The 24,645-nt window shown below is 31.8% G+C and overlaps 3 protein-coding genes across 3 annotated transcripts; all 3 read right to left on the bottom strand.

Annotated features, from left to right (window-relative positions):
* Positions 1-8,571: 8,571 nt before the first annotated feature.
* LOC121321229 (olfactory receptor 51E1-like) lies at positions 8,572-9,546 on the bottom strand. The gene is made up of 2 exons (XM_041260128.1): positions 9,492-9,546; positions 8,572-9,404 (listed from the first exon to the last, which is right to left on the bottom strand). The coding sequence occupies exons 1-2, from the start codon at positions 9,544-9,546 to the stop codon at positions 8,572-8,574; spliced, it is 888 nt and encodes a 295-aa protein (XP_041116062.1).
* Positions 9,547-15,380: 5,834 nt separating this feature from the next.
* On the bottom strand, positions 15,381-16,653 carry LOC121320589 (olfactory receptor 51E1-like). The gene has a single exon (XM_041259046.1). The coding sequence runs from the start codon at positions 16,630-16,632 to the stop codon at positions 15,670-15,672; it is 963 nt and encodes a 320-aa protein (XP_041114980.1). The 5' UTR covers positions 16,633-16,653; the 3' UTR covers positions 15,381-15,669.
* A 5,137-nt stretch (positions 16,654-21,790) lies between these two features.
* Positions 21,791-23,025, bottom strand: LOC121321228 (olfactory receptor 51A4-like). Its single transcript, XM_041260127.1, has one exon. The coding sequence runs from the start codon at positions 23,023-23,025 to the stop codon at positions 22,063-22,065; it is 963 nt and encodes a 320-aa protein (XP_041116061.1). The 3' UTR covers positions 21,791-22,062.
* Between the last annotated feature and the right edge of the window lie 1,620 nt (positions 23,026-24,645).

Raw genomic sequence — 24,645 nt, 5'->3', positions numbered from 1 at the left:
TCCTTTCACATTTTGTTCTTTTCCTAACCAATCCTTCACTATATATATATATATATATAGATATAATATATATATATATATATATATATATATTCTTCTGCAGCGTAATATTAACAACTATTTACTCACCTCTTCTGAACACCAGTCATCAAAAAGTGAAGTCCTCAACCAGATACACCTTTTAAAAACCTTTATATCATTACACAAGATTGTCATGATAATATAGTTCAATTCTATTAAATCTACAGTACCTCTGTTACAGTACTGAATAAACTCATTAATAACACCCTATTATGCAAGTCTGTTGTCTCTTTTGCTGTGTACAATAACAGTTACATCATGAAGAGAAGCTGGTTTCAATCTTAAATTGATTTGCTATTTTGCAGCTTGTTTCGCTGTAGGCATTTTTTTTTCTTTTTTAAACAGCAATATTAAGACAATTTTCTATGAACAATGCATATATTCCACTACAGGCTACACATTTGTAATTGTGGGACTGCAGCATTGCGACCAAGGTTGGATACCCGTGGGAATAGCAGAGAAAAGAGACAGATTGCACTGCTGTTTGTGCACTTCTATTGACAAGCAAAAACAGTTAAACAAAACAGTTCCTTCCCCCTTGTGCAAAGCAAGCATGACCGTATTCAGCCAAACTCCCCCTTGAGGAAACAACTGGGTTTGCTGGATGGAAAGTTGTGGGTTAGGCTGGCTCAGTCAAAGACCAGATGGATAGAGATGGAGGCAGGTGACACATATTACAGTTAAAGTGTTTTTTGCACATTTTTATTGACCAACAAAACAAAGAACCACCCAAGGAAAGACTGTCTCACAACATTTACATGCACACAGCTCTCTCTCAGTACTAACGATCAATGTGATTACACATTACATGAACAATGGTTTTAAACACAGAATTTACTTCTTTACTGTGCAATCTATGTGTAGAGTACTAGCGAGGTTTACATCTGGAGCTCTCAGTTTATTGCAATGGGGCAGGTTCTTAATGTACCCAGTTCTGATGAGATCATTTAGAGCAGAAATATAACAAATAGAACACTTTATAAGACTATACATGAATAGATAATTTACTTTTTCAAGTTCAGTATGAGAATAATCCAAAAAATAAAATTAAAACTCCACATGTTGAAATCTAAACCCCTTAAGAGGCAGACCTAATGGAAATCGGTGTGTATCAACATTACAAAGACTTGGAGACGCCTAGAGAGCATGTCATGGTACCCGCCTGGCTTTCTTCAAACAAGGGTCAGGGTTCTTGATCACAAAGTAGACTGGGCCTTGACTTACTGTCTTCAAAGCAGTGCCACCAACACCAGTAGACTCAGCCCTACTTACCTTTGGGATAGATGTGGAAAAGATGTACTGCCTCTATAAATATTGATTTACCCCTTGCAAATTCATTTTCAGCCCAGTGTAATAAATGTCCTATCTTATGTGTGTATAATACATATGTTTCTGACACTGTATATGATTTTGTTTTTTGCAAAAAATAAGTTGTTCAGGCTACCACTGCCGTGCAGCCCCTGTTGATTTGTAGAATCGATGCCTGAGAGACGACACGTAATTCAGTCAGTGTGCCTCCATCTATAGGACTTTGAAACATATTTTATTAAAAGCGCTATTTGGATGGCATTCTTTTTTTTCTTTTTTTTTACTCATTTTTCAAGGGTTGGGATTTTTCTTTATTTTTTGTTATGTATGCAAGTTCTCATTGGATTTTTGATTTTGCTACTGTAAAATAATGGTTAATATACAGTCAAATATTCTATATTTACAGTTTACTGGCAACACAGACTAATCGGGAATTAATCAAGGGAATGCATTATTGAATCTTGAAAAATAGAGGAAGCACTTTATATGTTTTCCGCTCTTCAACGTTTGTAAAAGTATGATAATTCTAAAATGTAATGGAAAAATACATAGTCTTGTTTTTAATGCACTTTTATTTGTCAAACACATCTTTCTACAATACAGAAAGCAGTTCATGGAAAGCTGACACACAATTTCGCTTTCTCACAAAATGCAGTCTTTCATGCAGAGCATTCTTCTGACAGTAGATAACCTTCTGCTCATAAACGAGTTGAACAGATGCTAGTTCAGTGCAGACAACTCTGGTGTGTTTGATGCATTTGACACTGTCTCTTCACCTCTGGCTGAACGTCTTCTTTTCTAGACAGACACACTATGCAGATGCAATTTCAAAATAATAACCCTTTTGGTAGAGACTTCAATACTTTTCTTTCACATTTCTTTTTCTTCTGACACACCAAGAATAACGTTCCAAACATAGGATTTGAACATGTTATATCTGTGAGTAAAAATACACTAGTTGCTTAAAAACTATTAACTTAATTAAATGATTTCTGGTCAGCTTCTGAATGAAAAGCATTTCCCTTAATTATGAAACCATGAAGTGATACCCAGTTGCATTTTCTTTAGTCTCCTTTGGGTAATGAACATATAAAAATATGATTGGTATAAATGCCTCCAGTAGGTTCTCTGCTTATCTTGAGGAAGAAGTGTGTCGAAAGATATTACGGCATGCTGTCTTTTAATCAATTAAGGTAAAAGGAGTTCATCCATGATGAGTTATTGTCTTATTCCCTCTATATGTAAATGATTGTGCTCATTTGCATTGATATGCCAACGTCACCACTATGTAACCCTGAGGGCACTTTAAAGCAGAGTGCAGGATCAGCTTTGCTTAAATATACAGCGGCATCATACCACATAGCATACGTTTGTGTTGTCAGAGTTTTTTATTTTTAAAATAAATGGAGCTAGTGCCTGGTTGCATTTGGTATTGTTACTTTTGGACCAATTTGTTTTCCTCTAAATGTTTTCACAACTCTTTTACGGATCTCAGGCAGAATCAGGCAATAAATAATGGGATTCAAAAGAGGAGGGACAATTAGAAGTTCCAGTGATGTGATTGTGCGTACAATGTTTGACACATTCTTAGGGTTTAATCGGCTTTGAACCGTTTCTGATAACGCAGTAGCATAAAAGCTGATTAATGAAATTAAATGTGGAAGACAGGTTTGCAAAGCTTTCCTGTTGTGTTCTTTGGTGCTGTTATGGCATACTATAAGTATTTTAATGTAAGAGTATACAATAAAAGAAAAGAGTGGAATAAATGAAGCATATACCAAAAATCCATAAATATTATTAACAGTCGTGTCTACACAAGATAGCTTCATAACATCCCAGTTGTGACAATACAATTTATTAATCTGGTTTCCACATAAAGGAACTGACACAGAAAAGATGAGTGCAAATGACACCATCACAACAGGATAGATCCAGACTGCAAGTAATAATCTGTATAGATTTGTGCATGACATGACAGTGTTGTATTTTAATGGCAAGTATATTGCTACATACCTGTCATAGGCCATAACTGTTAGAATTGTCATTTCACCCATGATATATGTATACATAACACATATTTGAGTGTAACAAAATCCATAAGAAATGACTTGGGTGTCTGAAAGAAGATGATACAGAAATGAAGGATAGAAGCTAACAGTTCCTAAGAGGGCATTCATAAATAAATTACAGAGGCAGATGTACATTGGCTCATGGAGGCTTTTCTGTAGTATTATTAATAAAATAAAACATGAGTTTACACTGATTATAAAAATATACCCTATTAGAGTGATAGCAAAATATATATATTTGTTGTTTCCCATATCTCCAAATGCTGTAAGTGTAAACGATGAAACATGGGATGCGTTTTCCATTGTTACTCCGGGAGATCCCAGTTTTCATTTATACCTAGGAACACAAAATATAAAGTCAATAGTTATGAAAAATGTGTAATTTAGAACTAAGTAAATGATCAGCATGTATTAGAAATGTATTTTTCTATATAGTTATAAGGGAGTGCACTTGTAATATCTCTGCAGAAAAGAATGTATGCGTTTGGATAATGTTTCACATTTTTTATAATTCAGATTGGAAACTAACCCCTAAAGTTCCGTTCATCCAGTATAAAATGCTCCACGAGACTTTTCACTTTTAATTGTGAGAATAACATTGTTATAGTAATTATGCAATATATAATTATATAATATAGTGACTTTAAAAATTTGGGGGAGAAAGGTTACGTTTAGGTTTGAGTGTTGATACTCCAATAAGTGTGGATGTTCCTGGAGTATTTTCCTCCAGACAAACCTGAAAACATGCTTATTATTCAACTCATGAAAACTACACTTGGGAAAAGTAAGCAAATATTGAGCTCCCTCTTTATACCATAAGTCAGCAGTTAAAAAAAACAAAAAAAACAAACACATACACTTTTTTATTCCATTTTAACAATATGTACAGTTAATACCTACTTATTTTTTCTCTAATGGCACATTTATACAACGAATACATGTATCTGTACTGGACTGTATTTATATACATAGCATAACATATGCATTAAATTATATTTAAGCCATATTCAGGTTTACAATTCAGTTGAAAAAGTGCATCAGGCTTCTTTAAATTATGTGAGTCTGTGAATTTCTTCAGTCAATTGCAAATGAGATAACCCGGTAAGATCACATACCTTAGGAATCTTTTTATTTTCTCTATTTTGCTTGTGTGCCTTGTAAAAAAAAAAAAAAAAAAAATATATATATATATATATATATATATATATATATATATATATATATATATATATGTATATATATATATATATACACACACACACACACACACACACAACAATTATTATTATCAATATCAATATATAGTCATTATTATTATTATTATGCATAGAACAAAACATAACGCTTTGATGTCTTACAAATTTAAGACTACATCTGGAATCTATTAGTGGGAATTGCTTTGTTTCTGCTGCACATTCTTGTGACTTTGTTCCGGATCTTTTGAAGGTTTAAACCATAAATGACAGGATTGAAAACAGGGGAGACGATTAGAAATTCCACTGACAGGAGATTGTGTAAAGCCTGTGGCATATGACTTGAAACGTATCTACTGTACATGAAATCAAAAAGCATGGCAATGAAGTATGGGGTGCCACGTGTGTAAAAAAAAAAAAAAAAAAAGCGTTAATATTTTAACATGTATTTTTTTCCAGATTTAGCTTAAATCTTGCATTTTTTGTGGATTTATAAATGCAGTGAAAATAAATATTTTCTAAATGCGTACATTCAAATATAGTTTATAAATCTTAAAATATTTAGCAACTTTTCAACAAATAAATGTTAAATCTTTATTTTAAAAACAAATATATATTTTCTCATTAAATATTTATTTTGAGAATCAAGATTTAGTGCTTCACAAATAAATCTGATAAACTTGTTTGGCTCTTGTAATGCTGAAATTTGCATATTTCCCGATTAGCATTAGAAGAGCCAATCAAATAACATTAAATATTCAGTTAAATGTTAAATCTTTTTTAGACATTTAGCTGGCCAGTTAAATATTCAGCTAAATGTTAAATCTAGTTAAAAGATTTAACATGTAGGTAAATATTTAGCTAAATGTAAATTTTTTAGAGATTTAACATGTAGTTAAATATTTAAGTTCACAAAATCCAGATTTATCTGTGAACAGCTAAATCTTGATTGTCAAAATATATACTGAATTTCAAAACATATATTTATTTTTAAAATAAAGATTTAGCATTTAAATGTTGAAAAGTTGCTACATATTTTAAGATTTATAAATTATATATGAATGCACAATTTTAAAAGTGTATTTATTTATTTTCACAACATTTATAAATCTGGGGATAAAATACAAGATTTAATTTAAATCTGGGAAAGAAGACATTTTAAAATATTAACAATTTTTATTTTTTAAACACATGGCCCCCCATAATGAAGTAGTTCATCAAACATGTACGTCTTTCTTCACTAGATCCTCCGTAGACTCTTGTACAATTAATATACATATTCTAACATATCCATACACACTGTTAACAATAGTCCCTACACAAGATCCTTTTACAATTGACCAGTTATATAGTTTTTCAATGTGGGCGCGACATTACTACCAACACATAATGTAAACATCATTATAGAAAAATACAAGGAAACAGCAGTTAAAATCTATTTCATACCTACAGAAAATAAAAGACAAAGGGATTGATAATTCATTTATAATCTCACTTTGAGGAAATCATTCCTAACACAAAAAAAGCAATACAAAATGACAGATGTGTGCAGTTAAACAATAACAGAATAACCTGACTATCCATTTACCTGACTTTGAAGACCTTTCTGTGGAGATGCCAGCAGACAGCAGAGCAGGTGTGTAGTGGAGTCAGGCACAGCTTTGCAGGGCTTTATATACTTCTCATTACAGGTTGGTTTATTCTTAGTCACTAATATCCAGGGAGTCTTTGATGCTGTTTTTCTTCCTTGAGGACATTATGATGACATCACCAACCATATCAACCTTCCTTGTGGACTGTTATTTTGTATAATTACTTTTGAGCAGGAGACAGATTGTAGTTAAACCACAAATGGTTAGTCAAAACAATTCCTCCCCCTTGTGCAAAACACACATGGCCTTATTCAGCCTCCTCCCCCCTTGAACAAGCATCTGAGTTGTTCATACCCCTGTTGATGAGCTGAGGTTAAAATCTCCTGTTCAACAATGCAAGTTCTCATTGGATTGATAACAAAGTAGACTTACTGTCTTCAAAGCAGTGCCACCAACACCAGTAGACTCAGCTCTACTTACCTTTGGGATAGATGTGGAAAAGATGTACTGCCTCTATAAATATTAATTTACCCCTTGCAAATTTATTTTCAGCCCAGTGTATTAAATGTATGATATGAATACCATATATTACATTTAAAAAAAAAAAACTATATTTATGTATCGTGCTCCTTATTTATTTCACGATCTCGCTTGCAAATAGAAAAAATCAAAGCATTGAAACAGTGAATTAGTGAATGGTCCTTATACAGTAAAATATAGCATATAATTTACTGGCAATATGGACTAACCGTGAATTAACCAAATTAATTATTGAATCTTGAAAAATAGAGGAAGCAATGTATATGTTTTCCCCTCTTCAACGTTTGTGAAAAGCATTAATTGTATAACTCCTGCTTGTTTATTTTCATAAAAAAATCTCTATTACTTTAAAACATGACTATATAATTACCTTATACTGGTCAGCTTGTTAATATCAAGCATTGTAATGCACAAATGACCTTTTTTGTTATATATATATATATATATATATATATATATATATATATATATATATATATATATATATATATATATATATATATACACACACACACACACACACACCATTTATTAAATTAAATATTTAAATATTCATCCTCTCTATTTATTTTGCTAACTGACCCTTATACAGTAAAATATAGTATATTTACAGTTTTTTTCATCTAGAAAAATTGATGAAGTACTGTATCTGTTTCCCCCTCTAATAAGATAGTTAATACTTTTCAGAGGATCCAATTTGGTTTTAATATCTAACGAAAAAAATACAAACTCTTCTTTTTAATGCATATTTATTTTTCAAACACATTTTTATAATGCAATACAGAAAACAGGAATGGAAAGCTGGTGTAGTTTTTTCTTTCTCCAAGCTGCAGTTGTTCATGCAGAGCAGACTTGAAGTAGATCCTCTTCTGCTCATAAACGAGTGCATCAGATGCTAGTTCAGTGCAGAGCAGCTCTGGTGTGTTTGTTGCATTTGACACTGTCTCTTCACCTCTGGCTGAATGTCTGCCTTTCTAGACAGACACACTATGCAGGTGCAATTTCAGAAGGTATGTGCATATGAAAGACTAATAATCTGTATTCAATTTACACACAGTTTATGGTAGAGACAAAATACCCTCTTTCATTATTCTTTTTCTTCCAACATACACCAAGAATAAGCTTCCTAACATAGGATTTGAACATGTTGCATCTGTGACTCTGACAACCTTTTCAAAGGCTGCAGATTTCCATGTGTGGAGCTTCAATAGCTTTGTGTAATAAAAAGCCATTGGCCTAATATTGAATTGAAAAATAATAACCCTTTTGAATTCTCTTCAAGTGTTTTATACATCTCATAAACAATTGAAATCATCAACTGTAAATCTTTTAATACATCACATGCACATTGCACAGTAAATAACTAAAAATACACTGAGGGCTTAAAAACTATTAACTTCATTAAATGATTTATAGTCATGATATGTATGAAAAGTATTTCCCTTAATCATGAAAATATGAAGTGTTACCCAATTGCATTATCTTTAGTCTCCTTTGGATAATGAACATAAAAAATATGATTGGTATAAATGCCTCCAGTGGGGTCCCTGCTTATCTTGAGGAAGAAGTCTGTCGAAAGATACTACGGTATGGTGTCTTTTAATCAATTAAGGTAAAAGGAATTCATCCATGCTGAGTTCTTGTCTTATTCTCTCTATATGTAAATGATTGTACTCATTTGCTTTGATATGCCAAGGTCACCTGAGGGCACTTTAAGGCAGAGTGCAAGATCAGCTTTGCTTAAATATACAACCGCAGCATTATGCCGCATAGCATACGTTTGCATTGTCAGAGTTTGTCCTTGTTAAAAAATGCATTTGGAATTGTTAGTCTTGTACCAATTTGTTTTCTTTTAAATGTTTTCACAACTCTTTTACGGATCTCAGGCAGAATCAGGCAATAAATAATAGGATTCAAAAGAGGAGGAACAATTAGAAGTTCCAGTGATGTGATTGTACGTACAATGGTTGACACATTCTTAGTGTTCAATCGGCTTTGAATCGCTTCTGATAACACAGTAGCATAAAAGCTGATTAATGAAATTAAATGTGGAAGACAGGTTTGCAAAGCTTTCCTGTTGTGTTCTTTGGAGCTGTTATGGCATACTATAAGTATTTTAATGTAAGAGTATACAATAAAAGAAAAGAGTGGAATAAATGACGCATATACCAAAAATCCCAAAATATTATTAACAGTCGTGTCTACACAAGATAGCTTCATAACATCCCAGTTGTGGCAATACAATTTATTAATCTGGTTTCCACATAATGGAACTGACAGAGAAAAGATGAGTGCAAATGACACCATAACAACAGGATAGATCCAGACTGCAAGTAATAATCTGTACAGATTTGTGCATGACATGACAGTGTTGTATTTTAATGGCAAGTATATTGCTACATACCTGTCATAGGCCATAGCTGTTAGAATTGTCATTTCACCCATGATATATGTATACATAACACACATTTGTAAGTAACAAAATCCATAAGAAATGACTTGGGTGTCTGAAAGAAGATGATTCAGAAATGAAGGATAGAAGCTAGCAGTTCCTAAGAGGGCATTCATAAATAAATTACAGAGGCAGATGTACATTGGCTCATGGAGGCTTTTCTCTAGTACTATTAATAAAATAAAACATGAATTAACACTGATTATAAAAAGATACCCTATTAAAGTGATAGCAAAATATATGTATTTGTTGTTACCCATATCTCCAAATGCTGTAAGTGTAAACGATGAAACATGGGATGCGTTTTCCATTGTTAATCCGGGAGATTTCAATTTAAATTTATGCCTAGGAACAAAAAATATAAAGTTAATAGTTATGAAAAATATTTAAATTAAAGCCGAGCAAATGTTCAGCATGTGTATATGAATATAAATACATATGGGAGTGCACTTGTAATATCTCTGCATTAATGAATGTATGCGTTTGGATAATGTTTCACATTTTTAATAATTCAGATTGGAAACTAACCCCTAAAGGTCCATTCATCCAGCATAAAATGCTCCACGAGACTTTTCACTTTTAATTGTGAGAATATCATTGAATCATCCCACCAAGGGGACTGAATAGTAATTATGCAATATGATAGTTACTTTAAAAATAGTATTAAGTTAGAAGTTCGGGGTAGAAAGGTTTGAGTGTTGATTCTCCAATAATGTTCATATTCCTGGAGTATTTCCCTCCAGACAAACCTGAAAACATGCTTATTATTCAACACATGAAAACTAGACTTGGGGAAAGTAAATAAATACTGAGCTCCCCCTTTATACCGTAAGTGAGTAGTTTACAAAAAAAAAAAAAAAAAAAGCAGTTCTTATTCCATTTTAACAATATGTACAGTTAATAACTACTTTTTTTTTTCTCTAATACACATTTATACTTCAAATTCATGAAAACATGTATATGTACTCGACTTTATTTATATACATAGCACAACATATGCACTAAGTTGTATTTAAGCTGTACTGCAGTACTCTAGATACTCTAGGTGCAGCCTCACCGGTGCCTCCTTTCAGGTTTACAATTCAGTTGAAAAAGTGCATCAGGCTTATTTAAATTCTGTGATTCTGTGAATTTCTTTAGTCAATTGCAATTGGGATAACCCTGTATAAGCACATGTCTTAGGAAACTACTCAATATTCTTTCTATTCTACTTTGCAAATAAGTGTGCCATGTAAAATAAATAAATAATATACATGTAAAATAAATAAATAATATACAGTGTGTGTGTATATATATATATATATATATATATATATATATATATATATATATATATATATATGCATTATATTATTATTATTATTATTATTATTATTATTATTATTATTATTTATATTATTATTATTATTATTATTATTATTATTTTATTATTATGTATAGAAAACAACGTAATGCTTTGACGTTTTACAAATGTAAGACTATAGTAGCAACTACATCTGGAATCTATTAAGTGTGAATTACTTTGTTTCTGCTGCACATTCTTGTGACTTTGTTCCGGATCGTTTGAAGGTTTAATCCATAAATGACAGGATTGAAAACAGGGGGGACGATTAGAAATTCCACTGACAGGCATATCACTTGAACCGTATCTACTGTACATGAAATCAAAAAGCACAGCAATGAAGTATGGGGTGCCATGTGTGTAAAAAAAAATAAATGTGTTAATATTTTAATGTCTTTTTTCCAGATTGAACTTAAATCTTGTATTTTTTTCCAGATGTATAAATGTTGTGAAAATAAATTTATATTTTTTAATGCGTACCTTCAAATATAATTTATAAATCTTAACATATTTAGCAACTTTCAACATATAAATGCTAAATTTTTATTTTAAAAATAAATATATATTTTGTCATTACATATTTATTTTGAGACTCAAGATTTAGCTCTTCACAGATAAATCTGATAAATTTGATTGGCTCTTGTAATGCTGAAATTTGCATGTTTTCCGATTAGCATTAGAAGAGCCAATCAAATCACGTTAAATATTCAGCTAAATGTTAAATCTTTTTAGAGCTTTAGCTGGCCAGTTAAATATTCAGCTAAATATTAAATCTAGTTAAGAGGTTTAATATTTAGTTACATATTTAGCTAAATGTAAAACATTTTAAGATTTAGTTAAATATTTAAGTTCACAAAATCCAGATTTATTTGCGAACAGCTAAATCTTCACCTTCAAAATATATATTGAAAACAATATATATATTTATTTAAAGAAAAAGGATTTAACATTTAAAAGTTGAAAAGTTGCTCAATATTTTATGATTTATAAACTATATCTGAATGTACATATTAAATAAAAATGTATTTATTTATTTTCACAAAATGTATATATCTGGTGAAAAAAATACAAGATTTATGTTGAATCTGGGAAAAAATACATTTAAAATATTAATGATTTTTAAAAAATGTTTTTACACACCCCCCCCCCCCCCCCCCCCCCCCCCGTAATGAAGTAGTTGATTAAACATGTACTTCTTTCTTCACTAGATCCTCCGTACACTCTTGTACAATTAATATACATATTCTAACATATCCATACACACTGTTAACAATAGTCCCTACACAGGATCATTTTACAATTGACCAGATATCACAATATAGTTTTTCAATGTGGGCGCGACATTACTACCAACACATACTGTAAACATCAGTATAGAAAAATACAAGAAAACAGCATTTAAAATCTATTTCATACCTACAGAAAATAAAAAACAAAGGGATTGACAATTCATTTATAATCTCACTTCGAGGAAATCATTCCTAACACAAAAAAGCAATACAAAATGACAGATGTGTGCAGTTAAACAATAACAGAATAACCTGACTATCCATTTACCTGACTTTGAAGGCCTTTCTGTGGAGATGCCAGCAGACAGCAGAGCAGGTGTGTAGTGGCGTCAGGCACAGCTTTGCTGGGCTTTATATACTTCTCATTACAGGTTGGTTTATTCTTAGTTACAAATATCCAGGGAGGCTTTGATACTGTTTTTCTTCCTTGAGGACATTATGATGACATCACCAACCATATCAGCCTTCCTTGTGGACTGTTATTTTGTATAATTACTTTTGAGGCAGGAGACAGATTGTAGTTAAACCAAAAATGCTTATTCAAAACAATTCCTCCCCCCTGTGCAAAACACGCATGGCCTTATTCAGCCTCCTCCCCCCTTGAACAAGCGTCTGGGTTGTTCATACCCCTATTGATAAGCTGAGGTTAAAATCACCTTGTGGCAGAGCAAAGCTCTGCCCATTAAATTGGCAGGGACGGGGATAACTTCCCCTACCTGCCCTGGTTTATTATGTTCAGGTGGCTTGGGTTGATTAGTTGATTAGGTTGATTAACGATCAATCAGCGCCCAGCCACCTGATATAAAAGGAGGCCTCTGCTTCTCATTTGGGGAGAGGGAGCTGAGGAAGCAGATTGGTTTTTTTTTTGGGTGTTTGGAAAGTTTGAATCCAGTGAAGGCATTGCCCAGCCTGGAAATTGTTATTTTTGTCAGTTTTGCTTTTTGTCTTTCTTTGTGTTTAAATTGCTTTGTTTTGGCCCTTGTGCCCTTTCATTTTTGTGTTTATTTATAATAAAATAGTTATTTTTTTGAACTGCAGTCTGTCTCTGGGCCTCTTTCCACTCGCCAGCCTGCCACACACCTTTTCAACATCTGCATAGTGGTAGAGAAACTTACTTTTGGTGTGCTGGCTCTCTCAGTACTCAGGATCAAGGTGATTACACATTACTTGAACAATGGTTTTAAACAAGGGATCAGTCTATTGTGACGGGGCAGGTTCTTAATGTACCCAGTTCTGATGAAATCATTTATAGCAGAAATTTAACAAACAGAAAACTTTATAAGACTATACATAAATAGATAAATCAGTTTTACAAATTCAGTATTAGAATGATATTGAAAAATAAAATGGAAAATGCACATGTTGAAATCTAAACCCCTTAGGAGGCAGACCTGATGGAAATCAATGTGTATCAACATTACAAAGACGGGGAGACGCATAGAGAACATGTCATGCTACACGCCTGGCTTTCTTCAAATAAGGGATGGATGGTTGTATCTTTATATTTTGTTATGTATGCACGTTCTAATTGGATTATTGATTTATTGATTTTGTTAATGAAAAGTAACGGTTTATATATATATATATATATATATATATATATATATATATATATATATATATTTTTTTTTTTTTTTTTTTTTTTTTTTTTGCAAATACTATAGCTATACTTATGTTGAGAGCTCCCTATTTATTTTGCTATCTGACTTGCATATTGAAAAAAATCAAAGCATTGAAACAGTGAATTAGTGAATGGTCCTTATACATTAAAATATAACATATAATTTACTGGCAATATGTACTAACCGTGAATTAACCAAATAAATGATTGAATCTTGAAAAATAGAGGAAGCAATGTATATGTTTTCCCCTCTTCAACATTTGTGAAAAGCATTAATTGTATAACTATTGCTTGTTTATTTTCTTTAAAAAAATCTCTTTATTAGTTTAAAACGTGACTATAAAAACAAACCTGTCATGTTTTAAACTAATAAAGAGATTTATTTGAAGAAAATAAATGAGCAGGAGTTATACATTTGATCCTTTTGAAACAACGAGAGTGCAACCATAAATGTCTCCACAGAAACTCTTTTGGTAAGCCATCTAAACTGAAAGTTTGGCTGAAAAGATTTTGAACTTTTGCATTGCCGTAGAGACTTTACTTTCACTCTATAATTACCTTATACTGGTCAGCACATCGTTAATGTCAAGAATTGAAGTGTACAAATGATCTTTTTTTGTATGTATACTTTATTAGATTTCTCATTGGATTTCTGATTTTGCTACTGTAAAATAATGGGTTTTATATCTATCTATCTATCTATCTATATATATATATCTATATATATATATATATATATATATATATATATATATATATATATGTATATATGTGTGTGTGTGTGTGTGTGTGTGTGTGTGTGTGTGTGTGTGTGTGAATTCCTTTTATTAAATTAAATATTTATGTATCATGCTCCCTATTTATTTCACTATGTCACCTGCAAATAGAAAAAATCTAAACATTAAAACGGTGAATTAGTGAATGGCCCTTATACAGTAAAATATAGTATATTTACAGTTTACTGGCAACACAGACTAACTGTGAGTTAACCAAATTAGTGGATTTTTTCATCTAGAAAAATAGATGAAGCAATGTATGTGTTTTCCCCTCTAATAAGATAGTTAATACTGTTCAGAGGATCCAATTAGGTTTTAATATCTAACAAAAAAATACGTAGTCTTCTTTTTAATGCACTTTTATTTTTCAAACACATTTTTATAATACAATACAGAAAGCAGGAATGGAAAGCTGGTGTAGTTTTCTCTTTCTCCAAGCTGCAGTTGTTCATGCAGAGCAGACTTGAAGTAGATCGTCTTCTGCTCATAAACAAGTGCATCAGATGCTAGTTCAGTGCAGAACAGCTCTGGTGTGTTTGATACATTTGACACTGTCTCTTCACCTCTGGCTGAACGTCTGCCTTTCTAGACAGACAGACTATGCAGGTGCAATTTCAGAAGGTATGTACATATGAAAGAATAATAATTTGTATTTCACTTTACACACAGTTTATGGTAAGCACAAAATACCTTTCTTTCATTTTTCTTTTTCTTCTGACGCACCAAGAATGACCTTCCAAACATAAGATTTGAACATGTTGCATCTGTGACTCTGACAACCTTTTTAAAGGCTGCAGATTTCCATGTGTGGAGAACATTGAAGTGAAAAATAATAACAATTTTTGTATTGTCTTCAAGTGATTTATACCTGTCATAAACAATTGAAATCACCAAATGTAAAACTTTTAATACATCACATCCACACTGCGCACAGTAAATAAGTAAAAATACACTTGTTGCTTAAAAACTATTAACTTCATTAAATGATTTCTGGTCATGTTCTGAAGAAAAGCATTTCCCTTAATTATGAAAACATGAAGTGTTACCCAATTGCATTATCTTTAGTCTCCTTTGGATAATGAGCATACAAAAATATGATTGGTATAAATGTCTGCAGTGGGGTCCCTGCTTATCTTGAGGAAGAAGTCTTTCAAAAGATTCTACAGTATGGTGTCTTTTAATCAATTAAGGTAAAAGGAGTTCATCCATGCTGAGTTCTTGTCTTATTCCCTCTATATATAAATGATTGTGCTCATTTGCATTGATATGCCAACGTCACCAGGGTGTAACCCTGAGGGCACTTTAAAGAAGAGTGCAGGATCAGCTTTGCTTAAATATACAGCAGCATCATACCACATAGCATACTTTTGCATAGTCAGAGATTTTTATTGTTAAAATAAAGGGAGCTAGTGTCTGGTTGCATTTGGAATTGTTACTTTTAGACCAATTTGTTTTCCTCTAAATATTTTAACAGCTCTTTTACGGATCTCAGGCAGAATCAGGCAATAAATAATGGGATTCAAAAGAGGAGGGACAATTAGAAGTTCCAGTGATGTGATTGTGCGTACAATGTTTAACACATTCTTAGGGTTTAATCGGCTTTGAACCATTTCTGATAACACAGTAGCATAAAAGCTGATTAATGAAATTAAATGTGGAAGACAGGTTTGCAAAGCTTTCCTGTTGTGTTCTTTGGAGCTGTTATGGCATACTATAAGTATTTTAATGTAAGAGTATACAATAAAAGAAAAGAGTGGAATAAATGAAGCATATACCAAAAATCCATAAATGTTGTTAACAGTTGTGTCTACACAAGATAGCTTCATAACATCCCAGTTGTGACAATACAATTTATTAATCTGGTTTCCACATAAAGGAACTGACACAGAAAAGATGAGTGCAAAAGACACCATCACAACAGGATAGATCCAGGCTGCAAATAATAATTTGTACAGTTTTGTACATGTCATGACAGTGTTGTATTTTAATGGCAAGTATATTGCTACATACCTGTCATAGGCCATAACTGTTAGAATTGTCATTTCACCCATGATATATGTATACATAACACCTATTTGAATGTAACAAAATTCATAAGAAATGACTTGGGTGTCTGAAAGAAGATGATACAGAAATGAAGGATAGAAGCTAGCAGTTCCTAAGAGGGCATTCATAAATAAATTACAGAGGCAGATGTACATTGGCTCATGGAGGCTTTTCTGTAGTATTATTAATAAAATAAAACATGAATTAACACTGACTATAAAAAGATACCCTATTAGAGTGATAGCAAAATATATATATTTGTTGTTTCCCATATCTCCAAATGCTGTAAGTGTAAACGATGAAACATGGGATGCGTTTTCCATTGTTAATCCGGAAGATCCCAGTTTTCATTTATACCTAGGAACACAAAATATAAAGTTAATAGTTATGAAAAATATTTAATTTAGAGCTGAGTAAATTATCAGCATGTATTACAAATTTATTTTTCTCTGTCGTTATATGGGATTGCACTTGTAATATCTCTGCAGTATTGAATATATGCGTTTGGATAACATTTCACATTTTTAATAATTCAGATTGGAAACTAACCCCTAAAGGTCCGTTCATCCAGCATACAATGCTCACGAGACTTTTCACTTTTAATTGTGAGAATAACATTTTAATCATCCCACCGAGGGGGCTGAATAGTAATTGTGCAATTCTATAGTTACTTTAAAAATAGTATTAATTTAGAAGTTTGGGGTAGAAAGGTTAGGTTTAGGTTTGAGTGTTGATACTCCAGTAAGTGTGGATGTTCCTGGAGCATTTCCCTCCAGACAAACCGAAAAGATACTTTTTATTCAACACATTAAAACTAGACTTGGGAAACGTCAGTAAATACTGAGCTCCCCCTTTATAGCATAAGTAAGCAGTTAAAAAAAAAAAAAAAAAAAACATGCTTTTATTCCATTTTAACAATATATTCAGTTAATACCTATGTTTTTCTCTAATGGCACATTTATACACCTATACTGTATTGATATACATAACTAACATGTGCAATAAATTATATTTAAGTCGTATTGCAATACTATAGATACTCTAGGTGCAGCCTCACCGGTGCCTCCTTTCAGGTTTACAGTTCAGGTGAAAAAGTACATCAGGCTTAATAAACTTATGTTATTTTATGTTATTTTATCCCTTTAGTCAGTTGCAGATGAGATAACCGTGAATGGGCACGTATCTTAGGAAACTACTTAGTTTTCTTTCTATTTTGCTTCGCAATGTGTGTAATATATATATATATATATATATATATATATATATATATATATATATATATATATATATATATATATATATATATAGACATATATTCTTATTATTAGATAGGTATAGAAAACAATGTAACGCTTTGATGTCTTACAAATGTAAGACGATAGTAGCAACTACATGTGGAATCTATTAGTGGGAATTACTTTGTTTCTGCTGCACATTCTTGTGACTTTGTTCCGGATCGTTTGAAGGTTTAAACCATAAATGACAGGATTGAAAACAGGGGGGACGATTAGAAATTCCACTGACAGGAGATTGTGTAAAGCCTGTAGCATATCACTTGAAACGTATCTACTGTACATGAAATAAAAAAAACACAGCAATGAAGTATGGGGTGATGTGAAAAAAAAAAAAAAGCGTTAATATTTTAATGTCTTTTTTTCCAGATTGAACTTAAATCATGTATTTTTTCCCAGATTTGTAAATATTGTCAAAATAAATAAATATTTTTTAAATGTGTGCATTCAAATATAAATTATAAATCTTAAAATATTTAGCAACTTTTCAACATTTAAATGCTAAATCTTTATTTTAAAAATAAATATATATTTTGTTATTAAATATTTTTTTTGAGAATCAAGATTTAGCTCTTCAGAAATATATCTGATAAATTTGACTGGCTTTTGTAATGCTGCAATTTTCATATTTCCCGATTAGCATTAGATAAGCCAATCAAATCATGTTAAATATTCAGCTAAAATGTTAAATCTAGTTAAGAGAGTTAACATTTAGTTAAATACTGTATTTAGCTAAATGTAAAACATTTTTTAGATTTAAGATTTAGTTAAATATTTAAGTTCACAAAATCCAGATTTATTTGTGAACAGAAAAACTAAATATATATTAAAAAAAAAAAAAAGATTTAGCATTTAAAAGTTGAAAAGTTGCTAAATATTTTAAGATTTATAAATTATATATGAATGTACAAAATTTAAAAAATGTATTTATTTATTTTCACAACATTTACAAAGCTAGGGAAAAAATACAAGATTTAAGTTAAATCTGGTAAAAAAAGACATTTTAAAATATTAACGCTTTTTTTTTTTTTTTTTTTTTTAACACATGCCCCCCCATAATGAAGTAGTTGATCAAACATGTACTTCTTTCTTCACTAGATCCTCCGTACACTCTTGTACAATTAATATACATATTCTAACATATCCATACACACTGTTAACAATAGTCCCTACACAAGATCATTTTACAATTGACCAGATATCACAATATAGTTTTTCAATGTGGGCGCGACATTACTACCAACACATACTGTAAACATCAGTATAGAAAAATACAAGAAAACAGCAGTTAAAATCAATTTCATATCTACAGAAAGAAAAAGACAAAGGGATTGACAATTCATTTATAATCTCACTTTGAGGAAATCATTCCTAACACAAAAAAAGCAATACAAAATGACAGATGTGTGCAGTTAAACAATAACAGAATAACCTGACTATCCATTTACCTGACTTTGAAGACCTTTCTGTGGAGATGCCAGCAGACAGCAGAGCAGGTGTGTAGTGGTGTCAGGCACAGCTTTGCTGGGCTTTATATACGTCTCATTACAGGTTGGTTTATTCTTAGTCACTAATATCCAGGGAGTCTTTGATACTGTTTTTCTTCCTTGAGGACATTATGATGACATCACCAACCATATCAGCCTTCCTTGTGGACTGTTATTTTGTATAATTATTTTTGAGACAGGAGACAGATTGTAGTTAAACCAAAAACGCTTAGTCAAAACAATTCCTCCCCCCTGTGCAAAACACGCATGGCCTTATTCAGCCAGCCTCCTCCCCCCTTGAACAAGCATCTGGGTTGTTCATACCCCTATTGGTGAGCTGAGATTAAAATCTCCTTTTCAACACCTGCATAGTGGTAAAGACACTTGCTTCTGGCGTGCTGGCTCTGTCAGGATCAAGGTCATTTCACATTACTTGAACAATTGTTTTAAACAAGGGATTAGTTTAAAATGCTGTTGTGTATTTTTACTTCTTTATTGTGCAATCTATGTGTAGAGTACTAGCGAGATTTACATCTAGAGCTCTCAGTTTATTGCAATGGGGCAGGTTCTTAATGTACCCAGTTCTGATGAGATAATTTAGAGCAGAAATATAACAAATATAAATCTTTATAAGACTATACATAAATAGATAAACCACTTTTACAAATTCAATATTAGAATAATACAGAAAAATAAAATGGAAAATCCACACGTTGAAATCTAAACCCCTTAAGGTGCAGACCTGATGGAAATCGATGTGTATCAACATTACAAAGACTTGGAGATGCCTAGAGAGCATGTCATGGTACACGCCTGGCTTTCTGCAAACAAGGGATGGATGATTGTATCTTTATTTTTTGTTATGTATGCAAGTTCTCATTGGATTGATCACAAAGTATGCTTACTGTCTTCAAAGCAGTGCCACCAACAGCAGTACACTCAGCCCTACTTACCTTTGGGTTAGATGTGGAAATGATGTACTGCCTCTATAAATATTGATTTACCCCTTGCAAATTCATGTTCACAATGTAGTAAATGTCCAATCTTATATGTGTATACTTCATCAGTTTCTGACACTGTATATGATTTTGTTTTTTGCAAAAAAAGTTCATCAGGCTACTACTACAAGGCAGCTCCTGTTGATTTGTAGAATCAATGGCAGAGAGACGAGACGTATTTCAAAGGTGTACCTCCATCTATAGGATATATATATGAATACCATTTATTACATTAAAAAAAAACAACTATATTTATGTATCGTGCTCACTATTTATTTCACGATCTGGCTTGCAAATAGAAAAAATCAAAGCATTGAAACAGTGAATTAGTGAATGGTCCTTATACAGTAAAATATAGCATATAATTTACTGGCAATATGGACTAACCATGAATTAACCAAATTAATAATTGAATCTTGAAAAATAGAGGAAGCAATGTATATGTTTTCCCCTCTTCAACATTTGTGAAAAGCATTCATTGTATAACTCCTGCTTGTTTATTTTCTTAAAAAAAAAATCTCTATTACTTTAAAACATGACTATATAAATTACCTTATACTGGTCAGCACCTCGTTAATGTCAAGCATTGTAGTGCACAAATGAATATATATATATATATATATATATATATATATATATATATATATATATATATATATATATACACACACACCATTTATTAAATTAAATATTTATGTATCATCCTCCCTATTTATTTTGCTAACTGACCCTTATACAGTAAAATATAGTATATTTACATTTTTTTCATATAGAAAAATAGATGTAGCACTGCATGTGTTTTCCCCTCTAATAAGACAGTTAATACTGTTCAGAGGATCCGATTAGGTTTTAATATCTAACGAAAAAAATATGTAGTCTTCTTTTTAATGCACTTTTATTTTTCAAACACATTTTTATAATACAATACAGAAAGCAGAAATGGAAAGCTGGTGTAGTTTTCTCTTTCTCCAAGCTGCAGTTGTTCATGCAGAGCAGACTTGAAGTAGATCGTCTTCTGCTCGTAAACGAGTGCATCAGATGCTAGTTCAGTGCAGAGCGGCTCTGGTGTGTTTGATGCATTTGACACTGTCTCTTCACCTCTGGCTGAATGTCTGCCTTTCTAGACAGACACACTATGCAGGTGCAATTTCAGAAGGTATGTGCATATGAATGAATAATAATCTGTATTTCAATTTACACACAGTTTATGGTAGAGACAAAATACCTTTCTTTCAATTTTCTTTTTCTTCTGACAAAAACCAAGAATAACCTTCAGAATATAAGATTTGAACATGTTGTATCTGTGAGTCTGACAACCTTTTTAAAGGCTGCAGATTCCCATGTGTGGAGCTTCAATAGCTTTTTGTAATAACAAGCAACTAGCCTAGTATTGAATTAAAAAATAATGACCCTTTTTGTTATCTCTTCAAGTGATTTATACCTCTCAAAAACAATTGAAATCATCAAATGTAAAACTTTTAATACACCACATGCACATTCCGCAGTAAACAAGTAAAAATACACTTCAGGATTAAAAACTATTAACTTCATTAAATAATTTCTAGTGATGTTCTGTATGAAAAGAATTTCCATTAATTATGAAAACATGAAGTGTTACCCAATTGCATTATCTTTAGTCTCCTTTGGATAATGAGAATAAAAATATGATTGGAATAAATGCCTCCAGTGGGGTCCCTGCTTATCTTGAGGAAGAAGTCTGTTGAAAGATACTATGGTATGGTGTCTTTTAATCAATTAAGGTAAAAGGAGTTCATCCATGCTGCGTTCTTGTCTTATTCCCTCTATATGTAAATGATTGTACTCATTTGCATTGATATGCCAACGTCACCACTGTGTAACCCTGAAGGGACTCTAAAGCAGAGTGCAGAATCAGCTTTGCTTAAATATACAGCAGCATCATGCCACATAGCATACGTTTGCATTGTCAGAGTTTCTTGTTGTTAAAATAAAGGGAGCTAGTGCCTGGTTGCATTTGGAATTGTTACTTTTGGACCAATTTGTTTTCCTCTAAATGTTTTAACAACTCTTTTACGGATCTCAGGCAGAATCAGGCAATAAATAATGGGATTCAAAAGAGGAGGGACAATTAGAAGTTCCAGTGATGTGATTGTGCGTACAATGTTTGACACATTCTTAGGGTTTAATCGGCTTTGAACCATATCTGATAGCACAGTAACATAAAAGCTGATTAATGAAATTAAATGTGGAAAACAGGTTTGCAAAGCTTTCCTGTTGTGTTCTTTGGAGCTGTTATGGCATACTATAAGTATTTTAATGTAAGAGTGTACAATAAAAGAAAAGAGTGGAATAAATGAAGCATATACCAAAAATCCCAAAATGTTATTAACAGTCGTGTCTACACAAGATAACTTCATAACATCCCAGTTGTGACAATACAATTTATTAATCTGGTTTCCACATAAAGGAACTGACACAGAAAAGATGAGTCTAAAGGACACCATAACAACAGGATAGATCCAGACTGCAAGTAATAATTTGTATAGTCGTGTACATGTCATGACAGTGTTGTATTTTAATGGCAAGTATATTGCTACATACCTGTCATAGGCCATAACTGTTAGAATTGTCATTTCACCCATAACATATGTATACATAACACCTATTTGAACGTAACAAAATTCATAAGAAATGACTTGGGTGTCTGAAAGAAGATGATACAGAAATGAAGGATAGAAGCTAACAGTTCCTAAGAGGGCATTAATAAATAAATTACAGAGGCAGATGTACATTGGCTCATGGAGGCTTTTCTCTAGTATAATTAATAAAATAAAACTTGAATTAACACTGATAATAAAAAGATACCCTATTAGAGTGATAGCAAAATATATATATTTGTTGTTACCCATATCTCCAAATGCTGTAAGTGTAAACGATGAAACATGGGATGCGTTTTCCATTGTTACTCCGGAAGATCCCAGTTATCATTTATACCTAGGAACACAAAATATAAAGTTAATAGTTATGAAAAATGTATAATTTAGAGCTGAGTAAATGATCAGCATGTATTAGAAATGTATTTTTCTCTGTCGTTATATGGGAGTACACTTGTAATATCTCTGCAGTAAGGAATGTATGTGTTTGGATAAAGTTTCACATTTTTAATAATTCAGATTGGAAAGTAACCCCTAAAGGTCCATTCATCCAGCATAAAATGCTCCACGAGGCTTTTCACTTTTAATTGTGAGAATACCATTTTAATCATCCCACCCAGGGGGCTCAATAGTAATTGAGCAATTCTATAGTTACTTTAAAAATAGTATTAAGTTAGAAGTTTGGGGTAGAAAGGTTAGGTTTAGTTTTGAGTGTTGATACTCCAGTAGGTGGGGATGTTCCTGGAGCATTTCCCTCCAGACAAACCTGAAAACGTGCTTATTATTCAACTCATGAAAACTAGACTTGGGAAAAGTAAATAAATTCTGAGCTCCCCCCTTTATACTATAAGTGAGCAGTTAAAAAAAACAAAAAACAAACACATACACTTTTTTTTATTCCATTTTAACAATATTTATCGTTAATACCTACTTTTATTTCTCTTCTGACACATTTATACATTGAATACATGAAAACATGTATCTGTACTGGACTGTATTCATATACATAGCATAACATATGCACTAAGTTGTATTTAAGTCGTATTGCAGTACTCTAGATACTCTAGTTGCAGCCTCACCAGTGTCTCCTTTCAGGTTTACAATTTAGGTGAACATAAGTTAATTCAGGCTGAATTAACTTATGTGACTCTATGAATTTCTTCAGTCAATTGCAAATGAGATAACCCTGTGAGATCACGTACCATAGGAAACACATTTTTTTTCTATTTTTCTTTACACACACACACACACACACACACACATATATATATATATATATATATATATATATATATATATATATATATATATATATATATATATATATATATACATATATATATATTATTATTGATATAAAACAATATAACGCTTTGATGTTTACAAATGTAAGATGATAGTAGCAGCTACATCTGAAATCTATTAAGTGGGAATTACTTTGTTTCTGCTGCACATTCTTGTGACTTTGTTCCGGATCTTTTGAAGGTTTAAACCATAAATGACAGGATTGAAAACAGGGGGGACGATTAGAAATTCCACTGACAGGAGATTGTGTAAAGCCTGTGGCATATCACTTGAACCGTAAATCTGTACATTAAATCAAAAAGCATGGCAATGAAGTATGGGGTGCCACGTGAAAAAAAAAAAAAAAAGCGTTAATATTTTAACATGTATTTTTTTCCCTGATTTAGCTTAAATCTTGTATTTTTTGCGTATTTATAAATGTAGCGAAAATAAATATTTTTTAAATGTGTACATTCAAATATAGTTTATAAATCTGAAAATATTTAGCAACTTTTCAACATTTAAATGCTAAATCTTTATTTAAAAATTGATATACATTCTCTCATTAAATATTTATTTTGAGAATCAAGATTTAGCTCTTCACAAATAAATCTGATAAATTTGATTGGCTCTTGTAATGCT

Source organism: Polyodon spathula, chromosome 9 (assembly GCF_017654505.1).
Source record: "Polyodon spathula isolate WHYD16114869_AA chromosome 9, ASM1765450v1, whole genome shotgun sequence".
Lineage (NCBI taxonomy): Eukaryota > Metazoa > Chordata > Actinopteri > Acipenseriformes > Polyodontidae > Polyodon > Polyodon spathula.
Note: the sequence above shows the minus strand (reverse complement) of the source record. Positions and strands in the feature narration are given on the sequence as shown.

Excerpts from the sequence above, each read along its gene's own strand:
- LOC121321229 (XM_041260128.1), bottom strand. The coding sequence starts at position 9,546 with ATGGAAAACGCATCCCATGTTTCATCGTTTACACTTACAGCATTTGGA. Across the intron at positions 9,405-9,491 it reads TACAGCATTTGGAGATATGG|TACTAGAGAAAAGCCTCCAT; the intron begins GTAACAACAAAT and ends TTTTATTAATAG.
- LOC121321228 (XM_041260127.1), bottom strand. The coding sequence starts at position 23,025 with ATGGAAAACGCATCCCATGTTTCATCGTTTACACTTACAGCATTTGGA.
- LOC121320589 (XM_041259046.1), bottom strand. The coding sequence starts at position 16,632 with ATGGAAAACGCATCCCATGTTTCATCGTTTACACTTACAGCATTTGGA.